This window comes from Monopterus albus, unplaced genomic scaffold, assembly GCF_001952655.1.
Source record: "Monopterus albus unplaced genomic scaffold, M_albus_1.0 scaffold350.1, whole genome shotgun sequence".
NCBI classification, from domain to species: Eukaryota; Metazoa; Chordata; class Actinopteri; order Synbranchiformes; family Synbranchidae; genus Monopterus; species Monopterus albus.
In genome coordinates, this window is record NW_018128230.1 from 33596 (window position 1) to 56014 (window position 22419).

At 41.0% G+C, this 22419-nt stretch overlaps 2 protein-coding genes across 13 annotated transcripts in view; one reads left to right on the plus strand and one right to left on the minus strand.

Annotated features, from left to right (window-relative positions):
• The window catches only part of aatka (apoptosis-associated tyrosine kinase a), a 30322-nt gene extending 26492 nt beyond the window's left edge, over positions 1 to 3830 (plus strand). For all 7 annotated transcript variants that reach the window (XM_020625248.1, XM_020625246.1, XM_020625247.1 and 4 more), the window contains 3 exons: positions 84 to 249; positions 349 to 552; positions 1033 to 3830. In XM_020625248.1, coding sequence (XP_020480904.1) covers positions 84 to 249; positions 349 to 552; positions 1033 to 1061 — 399 coding nt within the window. In that variant the 3' untranslated portion in view covers positions 1062 to 3830. The remainder of the gene's footprint in view (positions 1 to 83; positions 250 to 348; positions 553 to 1032) is intronic.
• A 163-nt stretch (positions 3831 to 3993) lies between these two features.
• LOC109974841 (brain-specific angiogenesis inhibitor 1-associated protein 2-like) overlaps positions 3994 to 22419 on the minus strand; it is a 48815-nt gene continuing 30389 nt past the window's right edge. For 2 of the 6 annotated variants that reach the window (XM_020625254.1, XM_020625259.1), the window contains 9 exons: positions 21338 to 21475; positions 15140 to 15292; positions 12601 to 12843; positions 12019 to 12250; positions 11265 to 11466; positions 11087 to 11155; positions 10844 to 10997; positions 8467 to 8504; positions 5824 to 6338 (listed from right to left, as the gene is read on the minus strand). In XM_020625254.1, the coding sequence (XP_020480910.1) occupies positions 6254 to 6338; positions 8467 to 8504; positions 10844 to 10997; positions 11087 to 11155; positions 11265 to 11466; positions 12019 to 12250; positions 12601 to 12843; positions 15140 to 15292; positions 21338 to 21475 (1314 nt within the window). In that variant the 3' untranslated portion in view covers positions 5824 to 6253. Of the gene's footprint in view, positions 4108 to 4581; positions 4625 to 5823; positions 6624 to 8466; positions 8505 to 10843; positions 10998 to 11086; positions 11156 to 11264; positions 11467 to 12018; positions 12251 to 12600; positions 12844 to 15139; positions 15293 to 21337; positions 21476 to 22419 lie in introns of those variants that run through there. The other 4 variants (XM_020625258.1, XM_020625256.1, XM_020625255.1 and 1 more) reach the window with 4 other exon arrangements.

A 22419-nucleotide genomic window follows, 5' to 3' on the forward strand; every position in this document is an offset into this window, starting at 1 on the left:
AAAGTTGTGTAATGTGCATCATCTCAATGGTTAAATAATCCAATTGTTTGAGTATGCGAGGAATATTTTTGTTTGACTTCCAGGAGAGTCCCACAGGAGAGCTGGCTGACTGCGTCTTCCCAACAGAAACAGAGTCCAGTGGGCAGGAACCTTCTGGTGACCACCAGCTCCAACCTGAACCTGAACTTAAAGCTCAGTCTTGTGAAATCTTCTGTGTGGAAGAAACAGAGGGGAACACCTCAGAAGAGGGTGAGATCGTCAAGGACAAAATGCTACAGAGGCTAATCCTGGTTGTTTATCTTCGATTGTCCACCACAACTGTATTTGTGACTGTCTGTGTTCTCTCAGGTGCAGGCTATGAATGGGAAGGTAACCTTCAGTTTGAGCCCCGTCCATCCTCACCTGAGACCATCCCTGAGCCCCAGTCCTCACTCACATCCACGTCCAACAGCCATGAGTCTCCCAAACCTGCAGCTGCAGCACTCAACCGTTTTATGGTCTCACGATTCTCTATCACACATGTGTCTGACCCCCACACGGGCTCAGCAACAGGTCTGTATTAACTGTCTTTCATATGCAGTTTTGACTTTATTCTGTTAAATGAAATTTGCCAGGAATACTGTCTGACATTTTAACCTCTGTCTCAAATGTGTAAATCATTACACATTTAAAATTCAGAGTGCATGATCTTAGTTGTACTCCACCAAAAATATTTGTAGTAAAAAAACATCAATAGATTAGAAATGTAGGTGTTAAAAGTTGTCCTTCACTTTTGTTGCTTGTATTTTAGGTTCTAACATCTGTAGCATAAGCAAACATATCTATGTGTAACCAGCACTGAGCCACAATTTGGTGAATAAACGGCTAATCTTTAAACGCTACCTTTTGAAACACACAGCTGTTTGAGTATCTGCATTGATGTCAGAGAAGTACAGTAAGAAAACAGATTTTGGGTGGAGTATTACCCAAGCTATTTTGTTAGTTTCTATTCTAAACCTACAGAACTTATTTCCCATCAATTATTTTCAACAGGGAACAGTGAAGATAGTCCAAAAGACTGAGTACTGCACAGCCCTGACTGTAGGAGGATGCGTCCTGGTCCTTCTCAACACAGAAAGCAGCATTATTATATCTAGATGTTTTAAAGAGTTTTATTTTTCGACGTTTGGGGAATCTGACCCTGGTGACCCTTTATGAGACAGTGCCTCATATTGTAGTGAAACACCCTTGATGATTTGCACATAGTGTCCTCTTGTTTTAATTTTTGTGATGAAAGAGCTGCTGGAATGGCAACCACGGAAATGGATCTGAAAATGTAGTGATATTGTTTGCAGAAAAAGAAAAAGGTGCATTAGTTTTATCAGATAGTAAAGAACAACAACTACTGCTCAATGCAGCATCAGTTTCTCTTGCTCACCTTGCAAGGCATTTAATTTGTGGATTTAAAAATAAATACAGAAATGACAGGTTTCATAGCTGCTTGTCTCATTGGCTGCCTTGGTCTATCTGCTTACTTACCATTGAGCTGGCATTTTTAAAGACTGTTACAACTCTGTTTGGAAATCTACTGTAGCTTCTTATGCAACAATCATCAACCATTGTTTCCTGGCTCCAAACACAAAATCTGACTCTCTTTAACTGTCGTGGGTGGTGGTGATGGTGTTTGAAGTTAGAGGTGCTGAATTTGTCCCTTAATCCATGTCATGTCCAAATCACACTGATGGTGGGAATCAGTGGCTTCACATTGCTATGTTAAGGGAAACAATACAAGAAGTCAAGATGTTGAAACTCTTAGTTCTCACCATCACTCACTCTGCTTAATGATGACCTACAGTATTAAGTATGTCTACAGGTACCATATCTCTCTGATGCACTTTGTACAGACAAACTGGGTCTTTATTTGGATGGCTCTGTTGCTCTACATGTCCCCATCTTGGAATAAAAAAAAATATCTAAACATAACATACTCCCTGTATGTGTCCACAGCGCCAGCTACATGTTCACTATTCTGTGGCATATTAGCTTTGTTTTAAAAATGACATCCCTCCAGGAATAGAATGACACCAAAATGATGGATATGTGTCTCCTCGCAATTCAGCAGCATCTTGTCAACATGCTGGTTGTAAATGTTGAATGTCAGTTATCATCTGTAAGCATCTTTTGTATATCTACATAATGCATAGGCTCATGCATAATGTATTCTATTACAGTTGTGGTGAATGCCTGAGTTCGAGGTGTTCAAAAAAAACAAATGACATTTCATATATTGTATGATTGTTATATGTAGCAGGTAGACTTGAATTACTACTGCTGTATTGACAGCTCCCTCCCCCTCTCCTGCTGTAGCTCAAGGTGCCAATTCTGTTTTCTCTCGCCTTGCCTTTTAAGTTCTGTAAGAAGCGAAACGCTGTTATTATTTTTGTATAAGCATTTGGAAAGATGTAATTCAGGATTATAATCTCAAATTTGCCAAAGAGATATTACAAAGCTCATTGGCTATAACATGACAGGCATTTTTTGGAGAAGGTGAGGTGGGTTTGTCTATGCACCAGTAGTAACATCATTTGCTGTTTCCATTTCTCCCTCACGGCTATTGTACTATCCCGAACAAATAAATCCAAATCATTTTTCCCTTCTTGTTTCTGTATCTGCTTTGATGTCATAGAAGTGCAGTTTTCTAAAGGAAAAAAAGTGATGTTTGTGCCCATTCAGATTTATTTTGGACAGTTTGTATGTAGTTGTCAGTACAGTACAGATACAATACAAACAAACAATGATGAACATGAGAAATGAAAATAAAAGCCATATAAAAGTTTTTAAAAAATGCATTTGAAGCTTGATGCCCAAGTATAAGCACGATCATATCCCTCAGCATAAAGGACTCATTCATGGAAAACTGTTTTTTCATAATGAAACTTGATTCACCGCCATTGAAGAGGCATTTTTAGCTCACTCACACATACATACGCTTTTCTATTGTACAATTTCATAACTCTCCCACCCATTATAATGTAGATAAATGCCTCCGCTCTAAAATGTGTATGACAGAGAAATCAAGAACTATGATAATACTGCACCTTAACTGATAAGCTACCACTCCCTCAAAGCTAAAATAATAATTTTAAAAACTCCATTATGCATTTTAATCACCTGGCATCTTAAATATCACAGATTCCTAGAGAAAGAATTAAATTTCTAAACATTCTTGTATTATTACTGTACAGTGGATTTGCACACTCACTGTACTGCAGCTTGCCAAGCAGCAAAAAAAAAAAAAAAAAAGGGAGGGATAACGACAGTTTAAGGAATATAAAATGTATAACTGTGATGCATATGCCTTCAAACCAATTTACAGAATGATTGGGTTGATAATGCATGAAGCCAGTTTAAAGAAAAAATAATACAGTAGAAGGCACCGTTCCCACACTGAAAATCTGAGTATACTGTATCAGAACTGGTAAATAGATGGTACTTTGAATGGCTTAACAAAAGCAACATTTTACTCACCAACTGTCCAGCTCTAGTGATCTATGGCAGTATCCAATCTATACTGTACCTCTAAGGTGCATATAACAGTGATGCACTGAAAACTTAGCAACTGTCTCATATTCACCCTCAAGCCTCACCTAAAACAAATGCAGATGCCTTCACTGCTCATTAATGTGAATAATCCTTAAATGAAAATTTCAAATGTACAGTGTTGAAGAAAAAGAGAAATAGAAGTGCAGATAAATAAAGAGTCCTATGTGTTATCCTTATCTGCAACTGGTGCCATCTAAATAACTAGTAAAATCTACTATCACACTTGCACTTGAATGTTCAGGCTGAGACAGACAACGTTTGTGGAAGTGAGTGAATTGTCACCGCAAAGCAATTGAATTCTTACTAGTGTAACATATTCCTTGAGGTGTTCCACGTCAGTCACAAGTCTCAGCCCTGTTGCAACCTACCATGCTACTGTTGACAGTTTTCTTACTCTCCTTTTGGGAAAAAAAAAAAAAAAGGCCCATGAGTGGATAAAAGGGGACAGCAGGCCGCTAGTAGAAGATGGGAGCAGATCGGTCATCAGTGAAGGTGGGCCGGAGGTAGACCTCCAGGGAATGGTCACTGTGGGGAGAGGAAAGGCGGGGCAGGGAACAGTGACAGTTAGGTTGAACACAATACAAAATTTAGAGATACATGGCACCTTATGTAACCACACCCCAAAAAAACCTGACTTCCCAAAGTTCTGGTTCTTACAGCAAACAGTTGGGGTATCTATTGTGAGGTTTAGCAAGCATGTGGTGGGAGAATTAGTTCAAATGAGAAAAACAAAACTGCTGTGAAAGGCATGCATGCATGGTTATTATATTCTCTGTATGGTACAGTTGCACACACAGGGATAAAAGTTCTTTTGCAACCCAAGGCCTGTTGGACTGACAGAACCAAATGCTGCCATATCCATGGAGGAGGACAGAAAACACCAGTGATTGTCAGTATCCTACTGCAGCCACACATCCAATGACAGCAGAGAGAAAACCAGGCAGTAATAGAGAGAATGAGAAAAGTGTTGGCTGAAAGGCAATGAGGCTGGTGACTTACGGAGGTCCTGTTCCCTCAGAACCGGGACAATTCTGGACCCAAACTGGAAGGTAAAGAGAACCTTTGGGTTTGAATGGCTCATCTTTCAAATCATGCATGGGTCACATTTTGAAACGACACTGCTGGTTAGTCTGATGCAAGATGAACATTCTGTAGGTTGATAACTAACTGAAATGAGGGATGGAAAACAGAAGTACGCATTTCATGCTCATGCCATACACCATACTGTATGCTCCTTTTCAAATTCTAAACTTTGTGAGGGAACATGTCTGCAGCTCATCTTAGTCGACATACAGTACATTTTACTGTAAATGCAACACAGTCACCAGGCAGGTGTTCCACAGTAAGTACTGTCTTCCAAAATGTGTGCCCTTTCTACAGTATAACCCAAATACAACTCAAATACAAACCAAAAGAATATGTAAAAAAACTGAAAAAGAAGATAAGCAGGCAGGCAGAGTCCAGATACTCACTATGCACATACTCTACACAACACCACCATACACATACATGCACTTTTTTGGGGGGGGTCTTACGAGGGAGGGGCTGAAGGATGAAAGTGCATTCTTAGGACACAGCTGTGGCACAAAATGAACCAGACAAAGGCATGGCAGTTTGGAAAAACAAATTAATTTAAGCCTAAGGGGAAAATCACTTCAGAGCTGTGATTCTGAAATGAGAAAATATTCAACAAAACTGAAACTATCATCATTACTGACAGAACAGATTTCTTGTCAGACCAGACTGCTTATTAATATATAGAGATGTGTTTTATTTAGAATACCTTTGTAAAAAGTCACCATACATTCAAAGTCAAATTTTGTATCACATTTTCAGGTTTCCCTCCATAGCATGCATAAGATAAACAGTTCAACTAAGTCATTTGTCATCGTTTCTGCAAATATTTAGTTGTTTTTTACAAGGACAATCATTAATACAATCATAAATAACACTGAGAGCTGCAAAAGCTGTGGTTGTCATTTAAGCTAAAACTAGTTCACAGCTGTTATTTAGGATAATTAACAAAAGACTGAAGATCCTTCCAAGCTCACTGTAGCTTCAGACAAAGACCAAACTGAAGGAGTGAGGCATTTAATTTCAACTCAATTAGTAAGTTTAGCCAAGTTTCTGTGGGACTGAGGGTGGAAAGTTTAGCTGAAATGCGTATGAAAACATGTTTTTGCAATGATCATAATACAGTGCAATTTGGTGGACTGATGGAAATGATTTTAAAAAATTGCACAGAATTAAATTAAACATATGTGTTTAATTGAAAAAAAAAAAAAAGAAGCAAAGAAGGCAAATATGGCACACACCCTCTGGACGGAAAATCAAGTCTAGCACTGACACGAGGAAGCACAGAGCGACCCAACAGGATTTCTTCAAACAGAAACAGTAATCTGTTGCACAGCCTTACGATGAACAAAACCTCTTGGAGCGTGTGTGTGTTGGGTGGGAATACTGGGCCCACGTGTGCTTAACAAAAGCCATTCAGCCAGTGGCTTTAGTACAACGACACTGAAGTCTTTTGGCACTTGTACAGTACATGAACATGTCCTTTAGTTTAACAAAATGACACAACCATGTACATGCATGAAAGACAAGCAGTAGCAAAGGCAGTCTCTTGCTTCGATCAGTCCGTGATGGTGGACTGTGATCAGAGATAGAGTGTTCAGAGTCCATATCGATGCATGCCGAGCAGGTAGGCCCCGCTCTGGCTCTCTCGGTCAATGCAATCCTCCACCCACCAACCGCTACTGTCCACACCGACACCACCAGCAGCAGCACCCAGGAAGGATGGAAGGAGGGAAGGAGGGACCCGGGGAGGAAGAGAGGACAGAAAGGAGGGATGAAACTGGCCTCTTCCACTTGGAGAAGGGGTGTGTGGAGGCAGAAGAGAGGTGGAGATAAGCGGACAGGAGGGAGGCTAAGAGGAGGGAAAGATGGGGAGGAAGAGGCCCCTGTGCTATCCGGAAGCTGTCTGTGTCTGTCTGTATGTCTGTTCTCACACAGTCGAAATCAATTTGCCATCAGGACTGTCACTGTGGAACAAAGAGAGAAGGAAGCTTGCCAGGTCGGACACACTCAGAGAGAAATGGAGAAAGACAAGACAGGCACAAGTAGGCAAAGTAGAGTTTTGGAGAAGTGTAGGTGGGGTCAGGAAATCTACTTTGCCCCACCTACAAGTCCAACTCCAAACACACCTGCCGTTATCAGGAAGATTGGACTTCCAATTCCCTCATCAACATTTTTTATTCAGATATATTTGCCAGTTGGATTTTGTTCTCAATATTAAACCATTTTAGTGAATGTTTGCCTCCAACGGTTACTGATAAGTAGCCAAAATCTACAAGTTGATGAGAAAATCATCAAGTCATCTCCTTAGTTGGAGGGATGTAGTGTTAGATTAGTCTTTTGGGGTGAATACACCCTGCAGGACAGTTTTGTCTCAAAAATACTGATACAGAAAGAAAACACATCCAGAGCAGACAAGAGTACGCAAAACGGCTTTACACTGGCGCTCAAAGCCCCAGACGGACAAGCAGTGATGACGAAGATGAGGTCAGCATGATGTCTACTGTCACAACATGTACTTCACCAAATACCAACACAGCAAATGAAGGCCACTTCTCTCCCTCTCCCTCACACACACACACACACACACACACATTGATATACACGTAAACAAGGACTCCCTGATTGGACAGAAACAGGCACATCATTATTCCTAAACCTAACCTCACAACCCTGGTGAGTCAGCAAAGACTTGATAGGATTACAGTAAAAATACAATGGGCCAAGAGCACTTTGACTATAAACTGAGACACTGACCCCAGTAGACGGCACTCATTACTTTAAAATGCTAAGTAAAGTAAGCAAGAGAAAAGAGGAAAGGAGAAAGAAGACACAGTAAGATATATTCAAAGGAAACATTGCGCACACATCTGATGAGGTGGGGATTTTAACACTACGACAGAATTAAACATATTGTCTGACCTTTACTATATTCCTCATCATTGCATTCTATAATGTCAGGATTTGTTGTTTGTCTGTGTTTTGTATTAATGTACTTTGAATATAATCTTTTGATTCTGGACCGTTGGTCATACAAAACGAGTTACTGAAGATAGAAATTAGGACACCGTGAATGGCATTCGTCATTCTTTACTGAAATTTTATAGACTCAACAATCAAAAAAAAAAATCTACAGCAAACAACAATGAAAATAACTGATAATTGCAGCCATGAGTCATACTATGTAAATATGGGTACGTGCACTTTGTTTCAGACACTGTGTAGGACTGTAGTCGACCAAAGTGTCCCAATTCAATACTACATACTAATTGTAAACAGTGTCCAGTAAATACTATTGTCATAGCATACCTAAAAAAAACTTCACCATTTCTGTCACAAGTTGTTGTGATGATGTACAGTGCCAAAGCCATACACCACAATGTGTCTCTGAACGTCTTTTGTAAAATAAAATTATTTGAATTTTTTTTTTCACTAGATCTCCCTTGAGCTATCCCATAGTTGTCTACTATTTGTCTTAAAATTGTAAACTGTGATTGGCTCCACCAATTCCTTTGTTCATACAATATGCAACACACTGCTCAATTTCTTTTTCACACCACACGTTCCACTCAAAACCTGCATAGAATGTGTATGTAGCATTAAATAGACATTGTGTACAGGTATGTAACCCAGTTGTTTTGCTCTGTCTTGATGTTCCCAGCATGGACTGTACACGTAGTACTTGAGTTAAAATGCCATTTTTCAGGCTCGGTCCTCCCACTACACTATCCTAGTTGAACAATTCAGATGGAAGCAGCAGTCATACAGTATCAGGCATTACTTAGAGGGCAGGACAGAAAAGGCACTTACCTTGTGGCAAAGCGGCCATCATAATCCTCAATGGCAGGCTGAAAGGACAAAAATACTGTTCTTTACTTGGTCTGCTTGTATACCCAAGACTGAAGTCCTGTAGTACTGAGAAACAAGCACTAGGTGGCAGCAGAAACTGAGAAAACATCTTTTCAGTTAACTGCAGGATTACTCATATCCAATTATGTAACATAAGACTAAGCCAGATGGGGGTTACAAATTTACTGAAGGAGTGCAACAAGTGTAGAAGAAAAGTAAACTTTATTTTTCCCCAAGGGAAATTTGTTTTATGTACAGTGCTACAATCTGCTGTAAAGTCGACCAGAGTAGCAAGGAGGAGCTATGAGAGGCTGAAAGATCAGTGTTTGACTAATGACCCATCGTCAGTGTGGAGGAACCTATGGAACATCACTGTTTACAGGAAACCATCCCCCCTGCTGTGGAGAGCCATCAGTTGGCAGATGAACTGAATGTGTTCTACTGCAGGTTTGAGAAGCAGAACTCCACACCCCTCACCCATCTCCCCACCAGCCCCCCACCCCTGAAGATCTGTAAAAAGGATGCGTGCAACCTTTTCAAAAAACAAAAGATCAGAAAGGCACTAGGCCCATACGGTGTGACCCCCTCCTGCCTGAAGACCTGTGCTGATCAGCTGGCCCCCATCTTCACACTTATTTTCAACATGTCACTGGAGCTGTATGAAGTCCCCTCCTGCTTCAAATGCTCCACCATCACCTCTGTCCCCAAAAACACTCCATCAGTGGACTGAACGACTACAGACCTGTCACTTTGACATCTGTAGTTATGAAGTCCTTTGAAAGACTGGTGCTGGCCCACCTGAAGGACATCGTAGATGCCCTGCTGGACCCCCTGCAGTTCGCCTACTGGGCAAACAGGTCAGTGGATGATGCAGTCAACATGGCACTGCATTACATGACTACAGACCTGTCACTTTTACATCTGTGGTTATGAAGTCCTTTGAGAGACTGGTGTTGGCCCATCGGAAAGACATCATAGACCACCTGCTGGACCTCCTGCAGTTACACTGCCAGGCAAACAGGTCAGTCAATATGGCACTGTATTACATCCTGTAACGCCTCAACTCCCAAGGGACCTATGCACTCTCTTTGTGTATTTTAGCTCAGCGTTCAACACCATCATCCTTCACTCTAAACTGACCCAGCTCACTGTGCCTGCCTCCTCTACACCAACAACTGCACTTCAGGGGACCCCTCTGTAAAGATCCTGAAGTTTGCAGATGACACAATGGTCATCAGTCTCATCCAAGCTGGCCCTGTGGTGCAGTCGCAACAACCTGGAGCTGCTCAAAACAGTGGAGATGACAATGGACTTCAGGAAGAGCCCCCCCACAGCCTACCCCCCTCACCATACTCAGCAGCACTGTATCAACAGTAGAGTCTTTCACGTACCTGGGCTCCACTATCTCCCAGGACCAACATCAGCTCCATCACCAAAAAGGCACAGCAGAGGATGTACTTCCTACATCAGCTTACGAGGTTCAACCTGCCCCAGAAGCTGCTGGTACAGTTCTATAGAGGAATCATCGAGTCTGTTCTCTGCTCCTCCATCACTGTCTGGTTTGGCTCAGCAACCAAACAGGACAGGAACAGTCTCCAGCGGACAGTCAGGACTACAGAAAGTATCATCGGTGCCAGCCTGCCCTTCACGGAGGACCTGTACACCTCATGGGTCAAAAGGAGGGCAGAGAAGATTTCTGCAGAACCCTCACACCCTGGACACAAACTGTTTGAACTCCTCCCCTCTGGGCACTACAGGCTACTGTATGCCAAACAACCAGACACAAGGCCAGTTTCTTCCACTGGGCCGTCGCTCTCAACAGTTAATCCATGTTTATATGTATAACAAGATACAGCAACCACCACAGTGCAATAACTTATAGATATAATCATAGTACATAAAATAGTTCATCCCAGCTGACGTTGGGCGGGAGGCCACGGTGTACCCCACCCTGGAAAGGTTGCCAGTTTATCACTGAGCTTAACTTGTATATATGTACATATTTAGAAATAGATGGTTGTCTGTCTTCTTTTTTACTTGTTATTCATTATTTGTTTGTTGTTTTTTCCAGTTTTATTTAGTGCACATCGGGAGCCATTGAGCTGGAGTCAAATTCTATGCATTTTAACATACTTGGCACTAAAGTTTATGATTAACTAGTTTAACTGTGTGTTAATAGACAGCATCCTATCCATAAGCCATTTGACAATGCAATACCATCAATAAAACAAATGCAGTTTATTCTACTGTAATGGCACTCAACATGCAAACGTACATCAGCAACAGAACATTCATAAAAACTGGTTCATGGGTACTACGCATGTTAGATTGTGGCTACCTGTGTGCCGAAGGCTGCCATGCTGTAGGGGCGTGGGCGGGTCTGTGCTAGGCTCTGTGCCAGGAGTCGGGCAGTCAGGCCGTAATCAGGTGTGGGCAGCGTTCCATCGTTCTCCAATAAGTTCCCAGTGCTGCTACTTTTCCCATGGTGCAGACTGGGAAGGTAAGAAAACAAATGCCTCAAACCTGGGCACATGTGGGCTCATTTCGTTGACACACTGTTTATGAAATATTTGCAACATACTTCACTTTGAGCTTATCACTGTCGCTGTCAGGCAGCACACGCGTGTACGAGAAAGGGAACCAGCCACGCCTGAAGAAAATGAAGATCTTGTTACAATTTGCTTTAAGAGTACATAAACATTTATTCACTGTCACAGCATGGAATCAGGCAAAACAGCATAAATGAGTATGTTACTTACATCTTGTTCTTCTCATTCTCCCCATAGTGCCAACCATCACGAGCTTCAGGCACTAGCAGGGTGATGACGTCTCCCTCGGAGAAACTCAGCAGAGTGCCGTTGTCTCCTGCGGCGTGCGAGAAGATGGCCTGGACACGGGCACGCCCATTCTTTTCCAGACCTGCTGCCATGGAACTAGACCTCGGCAGGGTCCGTGTCTCTCCTGAAGGATTTACAGACAGAGACAATGGTCAGAAAGATGATGACTATTAAGACTTCAGAGGACCAGAGTCACAAAATGCTCTGAATAACCCAAGTCTGTGATAATATTTACAGTCAGCAGTCAGGCAGATGTACTAAATTTTGCAGTTTCTTAAATGTGCTTTGTGTTACATTTACAAATTACCATTGGTATAATCAATTTGAACAAACGAGACTGTGATTGAGGTGATTGATAGATGTCAATATTCCTCACAGACATGGTTGCCAAGTGGATACTGCTGGTAATCCCTGGACAGTATCTTTGGGACAGTGAAGACCAACGGTTTGCAACCTTCCCAAATCAACAGCCTACACTGTAGTTTACAACTGAGGCTGGTAGGTGATGCCATTCTTAATGTAACTGCAACTATTCATATAATATTAAATGGTCCTTAGTATAACTAAGTAAAATGAGAGGAATCATTATGGTGCTTAGCTCAGCATTCTGCTGGTGATTTTCCTGCAGCAGTGTTTCTGTTGCTCATTAAATCCTAGGACTGTTTGGATATCTTACCCACGGGGTTCTTATTCTTGGCAGGGGCAGGTCTGCGCACCGGGAGGGTGTTGGAGTAGACATCGCTGACCTGTCTCTGGGGCTGGACCTGGGACTGGCCTGGGGCCTGGGTCTGAGGTGATGAAGGCCTAACTTGAGAAACAGACATAGATCCCCCATCTGTCCAGTATTCCTCTCCATGCACTCCTGTTGTACCATTGACCATGGACATACCATCAGGGCCCATCAGCCTCTGGAATGAACATGCAGATATATATTAATGAGTCAGCATATAAATTTGTAAAAAGGGTAATGATGCGATTAAATCTGCTGTATTCAAATGAACTCAGCTTTTAAATTAATTAAAAACGCTATCACTTTGTGATATTAAACTCAACACTTACTGTACAATCCAATATACTCAAAATTAAAATTCAAAGATTTATTCTGGCTTCATGTTTGCCTCCAATAGTATGGCTAAATAATCATTTGGTTATCCATATAAAACACCATTACCTAACAAAAACAACAAATAAAATAACTGGAAAAAAAAACAACTAATCAAATAGTGGCATGCGTTCAGCCCCCATTTCCTAAACTCACCGCTGAGTGTCCAAGGCCACCACTCATGAAGACGGCCAGCTCTGGGGGCACAGGAAGAGGCTGAGCTCCAGGGATGGGGTCTGAGATGACCAGGTTGGATTTGGAGGTATGCAGGGGGCTTGAGCCCCCAAGGGCAGCAGAGCACATCTGCTGGGCCAGAAGCATAGCCCTCTCTGGCAGCTTGTTGGGGTCTGAACAGGCCTGTTGCCACATTGGGATCTTCTGGGTGAGAAGATCTTTACCCTGAAAGGAAGAATGAAACAATGGGGGAAAAAAATGAATGAAAACAAAATATGCAGTATTGAGAGAAGAAGTTGATGTAGCTGGAATGTGACCAGAGGAAAAGAAAGCTCAGTTAAGCAATTTTTTTGCTAAACCTTCTCTAAAAACATTCAGTCCTCAAAGATTTTTTCCACACTGTGTATCCTTAACCAATGGCCTTTGCACAGCTATGATAATGTGTTGCGTGGGTGAGCCAGGACAGACCAACATACAACCAAGCTGCCCACTGCAGCATCTCACAGCCTGTGGACATAGCTGTTCTTTCTACAACTATAGACAGAGTTTAATAGATGAAAATGCATTATATATATGAATGTACAGTACACACATGCAAAAACACAGTCCAGTTTTTAGTTCTCATCATCTCTTTCTCTCATACACACAGAGATCTTGCACAGAGACAAACCTGCACTAGGGACCCTTTGGGACAGCGTTCTACAGTATGCTGAAGGTGAACTCTTCCCATGCACATCCCCATCTTGATTAATGACTAGACTCCATGTTGAAAAAGAGGTGGTAGCACAGTATACACACACTCCCCCTTCCAGCCACATCTTTCAGACTCACAGCTCACAATCACCACTAATCCCAGGAGACTGATGAACTTTATTAGAATCTGATATTCTTGTGTAATAAATAGGCATTCATTGGTAACACAGACACACACATACAATATATAAATTAATAAAACTGACTAAATTCTGCTTAATAACACGCCGCTGCTTTTGAAGGCATGTAATCTGTTTGGATTCAAAGGTTCTTTGCTTCAAATGTCAGAAACTATTTGAAAATAGCAAGGAGGTACTATAGTGACTTGTTGTAAACAGTCTGGGTGAGAAACAAATTGCAACTCTTATCCTGTTCATTGCACTGAGCTTCGGTTTCAGTCCGTCTTGCCTTAGATTTAGCATTTTGATGGCTTTTCCTATTAAAATTTTTTCTGAATTAAAAGAACAAGAGAGCTCTCAACACAAAAAAAGTCGGCCAGGTGCTTGAAGGTGCAATGATGGATTACAGCTTCAGCTATGCCTGTCAGCTGGGCATTGTCTATGGTCCTAATGAATTTTTAAAATGAAGAGGCCCCTATGAGCGGTCAAAGCTAATGCAACTGTGAATTATATATCTACTAGTATGAGCTTTGCACTGAACAATGATTTGCAGGAGGTAGAATTTCAAATAAAACAGATGACAGATGGGGAGTAGTTGGCTAGAGTCAATACAACAGCACAAAATGAATATGTTATATTTTATAAACTAACTTAAAATATTCTGCACATATCTTTTTGAGCATAATGTACAGAAAATGTGTCTCCTTTACATAAGCACTGAAACAGGCTAAGCTTCATTAGTTCCTGAGGTGCTACTGGGCATAAGAACTTCATGGCCATACAATTTATTCAAAGAAACAAATTAAAAGCCCTGAAAACCTTTTTTCCCAATCAACATCTTGCTACATGAGCAATAAAGCCCCACATTAACTCATTATGTCCTGCCAAAGTTTGAACTGATTTACATACTGCATTTTAGCCTGTAACCTTCCAGTGAAAGAATGTGAACCTGTCCTAGAGGAGGAGAGGCAGACTGCCAACTGGGAAAGTTATCAGCATGACCCCAGGGCAGATAAGGTATGCCACAGCACTGAACTCTTCGTTACGGAGAGAACTGAAGCCGTAGACTTAAATATGCCAAACTTGGAGGGCAGATGTGTGTTGAAAGAGAATACTGGAGTAAAGTCTGGTCCCTTTCAAAGGCTACTGTTTATTTAAGTAGTATGTGCCAACTAAACCTGGGAAATAATGGATCAAGACCTGGACAGCATGTAATGCCAAGATTACCTATGCCTGGAGCATGCAGGTGTCCACAGACAATCCTGCTTCAGAGGACAACCATTCCAAGCGCATGACCCTGGAGATGACATCAAATGTCCAGGGCCACAACGTCACCTGATAATTTATGTACTTCTTACACCCAGGGCCTCATTTTTTCATTAAAGTATTTCTTCACAGACACACGCTTGTGTCATACTTTCTTATGACAAACAAAAATGGCCCTCTGATGCGCACCCTACACAGAAATGTGCACAGAAATTCTGAGCATAAGGGAGCAGAAGAAGCCCAGTGCTGTTCTGTTGACAACCTCGGTCATTTGTGCTACTTTACTCATGTACTTGTTTTTCTATTACCATGTGTTTTTGTGCACAGCAAGGCATGATGTTGGCACTGAATTAAGATCAATTTCATTCTATTAATTTCCTTACCTTGCCATGATAGGCGCTGCTGTTCTTGGCCACGGCACACTGGCGGTCCACCAGGAAACAGTACCTTCGACGCTCCTCAGACAAGGCTGTTTTGTATCCCTCAGCAATGAAGGTGTCCAGCTCAGTCTGCTTACTGCTGATGGTCTCCACAAACTGAAGGGAACACACAGCAAGTATGACTTATTATTTTAGACAAGCTATCTACAGATTTGCACTAAAGTCAACATGCATTAGTTATCTGCATCATTAAATATTTTCTTTTGTTTCATATTCATAATTTGTTTTGAAACATTTTGTTTTTTTACATTTTGGATACTTGTGCAAGACATGTTGGGGGAAAAAAAACATTCAACTACCTTTCACATTTAGTAGGTAACAAGGACAGACTGGTCTGACATGAAAAGTTGACTAAGTAATATTTTTGATAACACCCTGCTACATATTCACACAATTATACACTTTAAGATGTAGGGACTGCTCAGTACATCACAGTCTTGTACTGTCAATTACTGCGCAGCTCCACTGGAGTGATTAAGGGTTGAGTGCATCCTGACCATAATGGCTGTGCAAGGAGAGAGCTTTACTGAGTAACTTTGGCTGGCCAGATTTTCCCTGCTGAGTGCTATAGTACCAAGGTGAGGCAATGATGGCTGAATATCCCATGGTGTGGAGAGGCAACTGTTCACAAAGACCCACTAATCCATTTTACATGCTGGACCATAACAAACAGGTTTGTTTAATGTGAGAATACAGTAATAGTAAGCAACAATGAGAGAGATTAAGAGATCAGAGCTGTCTGTCTTACCAGAGCTTTGTACAAATGGGAAATGTCATTGGAAAATGTCTCACTGAGTTAACTGATAACACACACATACACACAATGATGACAAGCTAAAATGAGCCTTAATTTGAAGAGAAAATTGTATGTTGTTTTCTGGGCATGTACACGCAAATGTCAGAGCAGTCTGCATGTTGCTAACTGAAATTTTAGCGACTATAGTTCCAAAGTAGGTCGACTGAGTCCAGTTTGAAGGCTACTGTAACATCTGTTGACAAATACCGACCTAGAAGAGTGTGTTATATTTAGTTGCACTGATTTGATGACTGAAGTTATCCTGGAGGCACTTGGCAGGATTGAAATTTGGAGCATTCCTTGCATGTAGCCAGAATCAAGTAAACGTACAGTACATACAAGTTTCTTTCAGTATAGCAATAAAGCTGGCTTGTCATGGCTTATTATTATAGCTTATGTGTTGACAGGAGACTCAAAAACCATGCCATATTCCAAAATTTTAAACACTGGATCATGGTTGTGGTTGAAACTGTTACTTTTGTCCTTTTAGTTTCAGTGGCAGAAAAGAGCAAGCTGACATATTTAATTTTGTACCTGCCAGAGCACAGTACTTTCTGCCAACAGCAGCGCAGAACTTACTTCATCAGAATTCCAAGTGTGGATGAATATTTTAAGTGGCTACATAATACTGAACACAAATATTTTCAGGAATTGTCTTTTGCATTAGCACTGGAAGAAATCCAGGTACACCATTACAAAAATCCATGAAATCAAGTTGTCAAATCAAGCAACAGAAAGATGAAAGGATGATGAACCTCAGAACAGCCTGACCTTATTCTGTTCTCTCTGTACACAAACTCAAATTAAGTGCTACAGTATGAAACCGGTTCAGTTAGTAGATTTAGTTCTTTAGAGGCACAGCCTTCAGCATCCTTTCAGTGAGGTGAGTTGTGAAGGGAGGAGTGAAGTCATGTTGTTGATATGTCACTGGAAGTGCCAAGCAGAAGCCTTTTTTCTACCCTCTGAAAAAACTCAAAATAGTGATTTTGTTTTGTACAATATGAGTCATACTCTATACTGCAGAGAGAGGATAAAGAAGGAGGGAGAAAGGAGAAGAGAGGTATGCTATGGTGATTTAATATCTAGCAAAGACATGCACACAAAAATGATGTTTCATCTAATATCATGTGTGAATGGGTCTCTGGTTACATCAAGGAAGCCACATAACAACCACATAACAACCATTTGAAAGATCCAGCCAACTTTGCTCCTTCTCTCCCCCACACCTCTCATCTCTGAGGTGGAGTGCCCCCCTTTTTTATTTTTATTTATTTATTTTCAGTCTGAGTCACTGTCTGCCGGCCTTTCTAGCACTTTTGAGCAGCGCTAATAGGAGCGTGTACCCTCTGTACTCTTGTCAAATCCATATGTCCCAATTTTTAAACCATTCAAAAGGTCACCAGTAAAGGCAGTGAGCACAGTGTTTGACTGTTTGTTGTTATGTTTGCTGTGTCTTCTTGCTTTTCTTTTCTCTCTCCTCTATCTGCTCACCCCAACCGGTCGAGGCAGAAGGCCGCCCACCAGGAACTGGGGTCTGTCGGTGGTTTCTTCAGTTAGAGAGTTTTTCCTCTAGAATAATAATAATAATAATAATAATAATAATAATAATATCTAGACCTTACTTTGTAAAGTGTCCTGATATGACTTTTGTTGCAATTTGGCCCCAGGTTGCCTCATAGCTGGACTGACCTGTTTTGCAAAGATTATGAATATAGATGGAATTTGCTATACTGCACATCAATGCCTGTCTGACATTTAGAATTCAAATGATCAGCATTACTGCCACACCACAGTGAGTGTCCTGTTAGGCTGACATATTCAGGTCAGAATCTGAATGCACCAGCAAAAACTGAATGAGACATTATGCACTCGATTGCACTGAACACCAACACAGTTTCTAGTGATTACTGGAGGAGCACTGGGAAGCGAGGGATTCACACCCTTCACAGAGTGAATCATAGGATTCACAAAACTGTTTTATACTTCTTTTCATTTCTGTTGGGATTCAAAAGCATTACCCTGCACAGTTAAGAGCTGCTTAGGTCTGTTTTCTGTTCCTTCATCATTGGCACTCTTTGTATTCAAACACTTGAGGGTGCAGCACTTACATGAATCTGTTGGATGAATTTATCAGTGGTTATCTACTGCACAACAACAATGCAGTTTTTCTACATCTGTATGAATACTATATTCATGCCAAATTCCACTTTTCAATTTTCTGACACCAGGCTGAAGAAACCCCGAGCTTATCAAACATCTGCTGACATTCATTCTGAATCCTGAAGTCAGTCTCTCTCTCTCTCTCTCTCTCTCTCTCTCTCCTCGTGCGTCTGTCTGGCACTTATTAACAGCAACGCAAAAAGAGTTTATCTAGATCAAACCCCTTTCTCTGGTACCTTAGTCCATTCCAATGAACTACATAATGAGCGGATTAGCATATTGGCAGGGGCTTTACCCATTGATGAGATGGCACAGTGAAAGAGTCTGAAAAGCAGGACGGGAGGAAAGACAGACAAAGAGACAAAGAAGTGGGAGAGACATCAGCGAAGAGTGTGAGAGAGAGGAGGAGGGAGAGAGATAGAGACGGCAATCAATGAAATGCGGCCACCATCTGTGTCCACTGCCAGACTGTGCTCAGACACACTTTACTTTTAATGAAAAGAAGAGATAAAAAAGAAAACTTGGTGCCTCTCATCTGCTACAACAACACAGATGTGGTGTTGGAGGAGGAAATGTCCTCGCCTTGTCAACATTTACTTGTACTTTCTCCAACACTTTCCACCGTCTATCCACACAAATTTAACTTGTACACGGCATATCTGTAGCTGGTCTCTATCTACACCTTTGAATGGCTTTCACTGTGAAGCGCCGGTCTTGAAGGAGTCCAGTGTTCTGTCCCTCTCTGCACATTGTCCTCCCAAAAGGACTCGGGCACAAACGAGTCGACTTCTCTCTCACACGCCCACCGCTGTGATGTGATCAGTGGAAGTGAGCGGGCTGAGAATGAGAAAGGGAGATTGATTTTCCTTTTTCCCTGCTAACCAACTGTACATTATGAGTCCAGAGCCTGATGAGCTCCTTCCTCTGCACAGATGGGCCCAGCTGATCAATAAGACTGTGGAGTATTGCTACTACTCTGTATATCCAACTTAAAATTGCTTTTTTGGGCCATACTAGTGGTTTGATTATTTGTCACTACATCTACCGGTATCCACAGCAAGATACTGAATAGAGTCTTATTATAGTGCTCATGAGTTATAAAGTATTTCATGAACCTCAGGCCTTCTGTTTGGTGTCATCAGGTCAAAATCTCATTTTATCCAACACTACAGTCATACCAGTGTGTCTGGAAACCTAATGAGTCAAGTTCCATGAACTCGTCTGTGGATATTTATGGTTCCCACATGATAAATGTTAATGATTTTGAACTTCTCATTGGGTGTCACTATCAAGCCACTCTTTTAATTTGAACAAATTAAATATCAAAAATGATTGGACCAATAAATGTCAGGAATTGGAACGTTTGATCCAGTACAAGCATAAACTGCTATACTTTTAAATCACTCTTTACCCTTTCACAATCCCTCAAGACAATTTTAAACTACAGCCACTGCACATAGGCTTCTAAAACTGTCAGTACGCAAGTTCAATTTTTGTATCAAAGGGTGTAATGAACATTATAGCTTATTACGGAGATTTAGACTTATTTAGTTTTAGTTGAGACCAATTCAATAATTTCATTTTATTATTATTTCTGGACAACCACCTACTGATTTGGATTAAATAATTTCTTCATTCCTGTTTCTGTTCATCATATTATGCTTCATGTCATACAGGAAACCTAACAGAGGACTAATTATTCAGCCCGTACGGCACCTCACACTGCCAAATCAGACGACACTTCTTACAACATCTCTCATGGCATCCTTGACGCAGTGGAACAAACTGAATTTGACTCAGCAGTCAGATCAGTGCCATCTCAGACAGGAAGTGCAGAGCTGTGTGTGTACTGTATTGTATGTAAACTCTGAACAGAAACTGTTTTCTTCTAGAAGAGCAAATTAACTATCCAAAATCACAGTACTCAGAAATGTTTCTGGGTCAGCTATCAATCTGATTCTGTTGTGGCCAACCACATTTCACAGTGGCTCAGTAATTACCATGCGAGCCTCAACCTGTTGGTTTTGGGATATTTGCTTCTGTCCCTCCAGTCAGTCAGACTTTCAGCTTCCAGTGGAATCCTTGTGAAGGAACAGCGGTCACACTGTCACCCTTTTGTGCTGTGTCATTTTTCTCAGTTTGACAGTACACACTAGTCACAGGACTGAACTAATAAATAACTTGACAAAAAAAAAAAAACAACACAGTGAAAGCCTACAGTGGCGGCTTAACACAGAGATGGAGAGTTTTTTCATATGAGAGTACACTGTCACTCCCGCCCATGTCAAGTAGATGGTCGAGTGACAAACTAATTGTGAAAGATAATTAGGTCACGTCTAACACTGGTGGTTCATTGCAACTCATCAGTATTCATTTCACCTGATATGCTTTGTCAGAGGTTGCTTTGCTATGGAAATAATCACATAAATGATGGCGCTCAAAGGAAACACTGTTATGTTCACTCAGGTGACTGCTTTGGTTTCTCATACAAACATGCTGACAGGTTTGAAATATCAACCGCCTGGCCCGAGGACTGAAACCGTTGCAGAAAATATTGTTCTTGAGCTTCTGGGCATTTTGTCCACGTTTTATAGCAGCTACACAATCACACCCTCTGTGCATCACCTTACTGCCTTTACCAAAATACAACATTTTCATGGTTTTTGCTTCAAACTGATTTATATGCCCAAGCAAATCAATCCACGTGTATAGAAAATCCCAATAACAAAATAGATTTCACATGATTGTTGAGTGTGGTCTTCAAGCCTTAAGAGAAAGATTTCTGAATAAAAACTAATTAGAAATAAAAACAGGAATTTAAACATAATACAGTGTAGGCTTCTATATAATAACTATTTACATCAAACACATACAATGTGTAATCTCATATGCCGGCAAAGATCATTTGTAAGAAAACATAGCTATAAAACTCTTTAAATGGAACTGTAAAAATGTCAATATGTAAATAAAACAAACTTGGTAAATACCAGCATTCTACTATGAGGCTTGTCTTCTTATCTAGTTCTCTTTGGACAATTGATTCAGCTACAGCACTCCGTCTTATATATACACAAGCTGTGCTTTTACCCATTTTGTTAAAGCCATGAAGCTTCTCCTTCTAGTTGTTGTTTAACCCTAAACTATTATAATATAGGCTTTAGGAGTGGATGCAGCTCGAGTCTCACCTGCATCTCCTTCTCTCCATACTTGGAGGGATTTTTGCTGCCCTGGCTCTTCCTGCGCAGCTTCTTCAATTCAGCCTGGCACTTCTCCAGACTTTCCCCTTTGTTCTTGTTTTCCATCTGGTATTTCTTCAGGGCAGCCTATGTGAGGAACACGCAAAGCGCAAACACAAAATTAAGTTCACAAATTTAAAAAATACTGGGAGAAAGATGGTGGGATGTAAATGGGCAAAAACATTATGGTGCGGTCAACATACTCGTTTCACTACAGCATAAAAAAGTGCCTAGAAACCTCTGTATGGATATATAATCCATCATACAGTACAATTTCACATTCATTTTTGTTGAATTTATATTCCAGTTGTGTGGCGCTGCAGATGTAAGGAGAAACTATTTTTAAAACTCGTAATAAGGGTGTTGACATCTTAAAGCAATCCTGTTAATTACAGAAACAAGCTAAATCTTTGCAAGCTCCAATTTACTTATTTTTTCTTCCATTTTGACTTTTCAGTAGCATAACTTGCGATTGTCTCTCAAACTGATTATCCATCGCAAGTAGGTCTCAAGTTGATTTTCTTAATGTAGTGAAAAGGGGAAAAGTGATTTGTAGAACATGCAAAATGACTGGCTCAGTCATTTTACAGCCAGAGTTTATTTATTTAATTTGCCTATTTAATTACTTATTTATTGAGCAAAACAATTTTGTTTCCGTGCTGTACAAGCTCTGTTGCTATAGTAACTGTGTCTGGTGTGACAAAGCTCATGTGGTTTCTGTACAAGGCAAAATTGGCAGACGAGAGCTCATGCATGAGGGTTCAACACCCACATTTGCATGGTGTAAGACACTAAGGGTGTAGGTAGGACTCCTTGAGATATCGTTTGGCTGAAAAGGAGCAGGACAGAAGAGGCTGATGATTAAAATTATGACATATGCCATGTTTGGATTTTGTAACAGAGATGGATGATATGTATATCTGAGCTAGACTGGGATCTTTTAGACAGCTCACCATGTCGCCACAATAAACTACAAAAGTGGCTGGAATTTTCCATTTGTATTGATTAATTTCCCATGTCAGGAGCTTCTC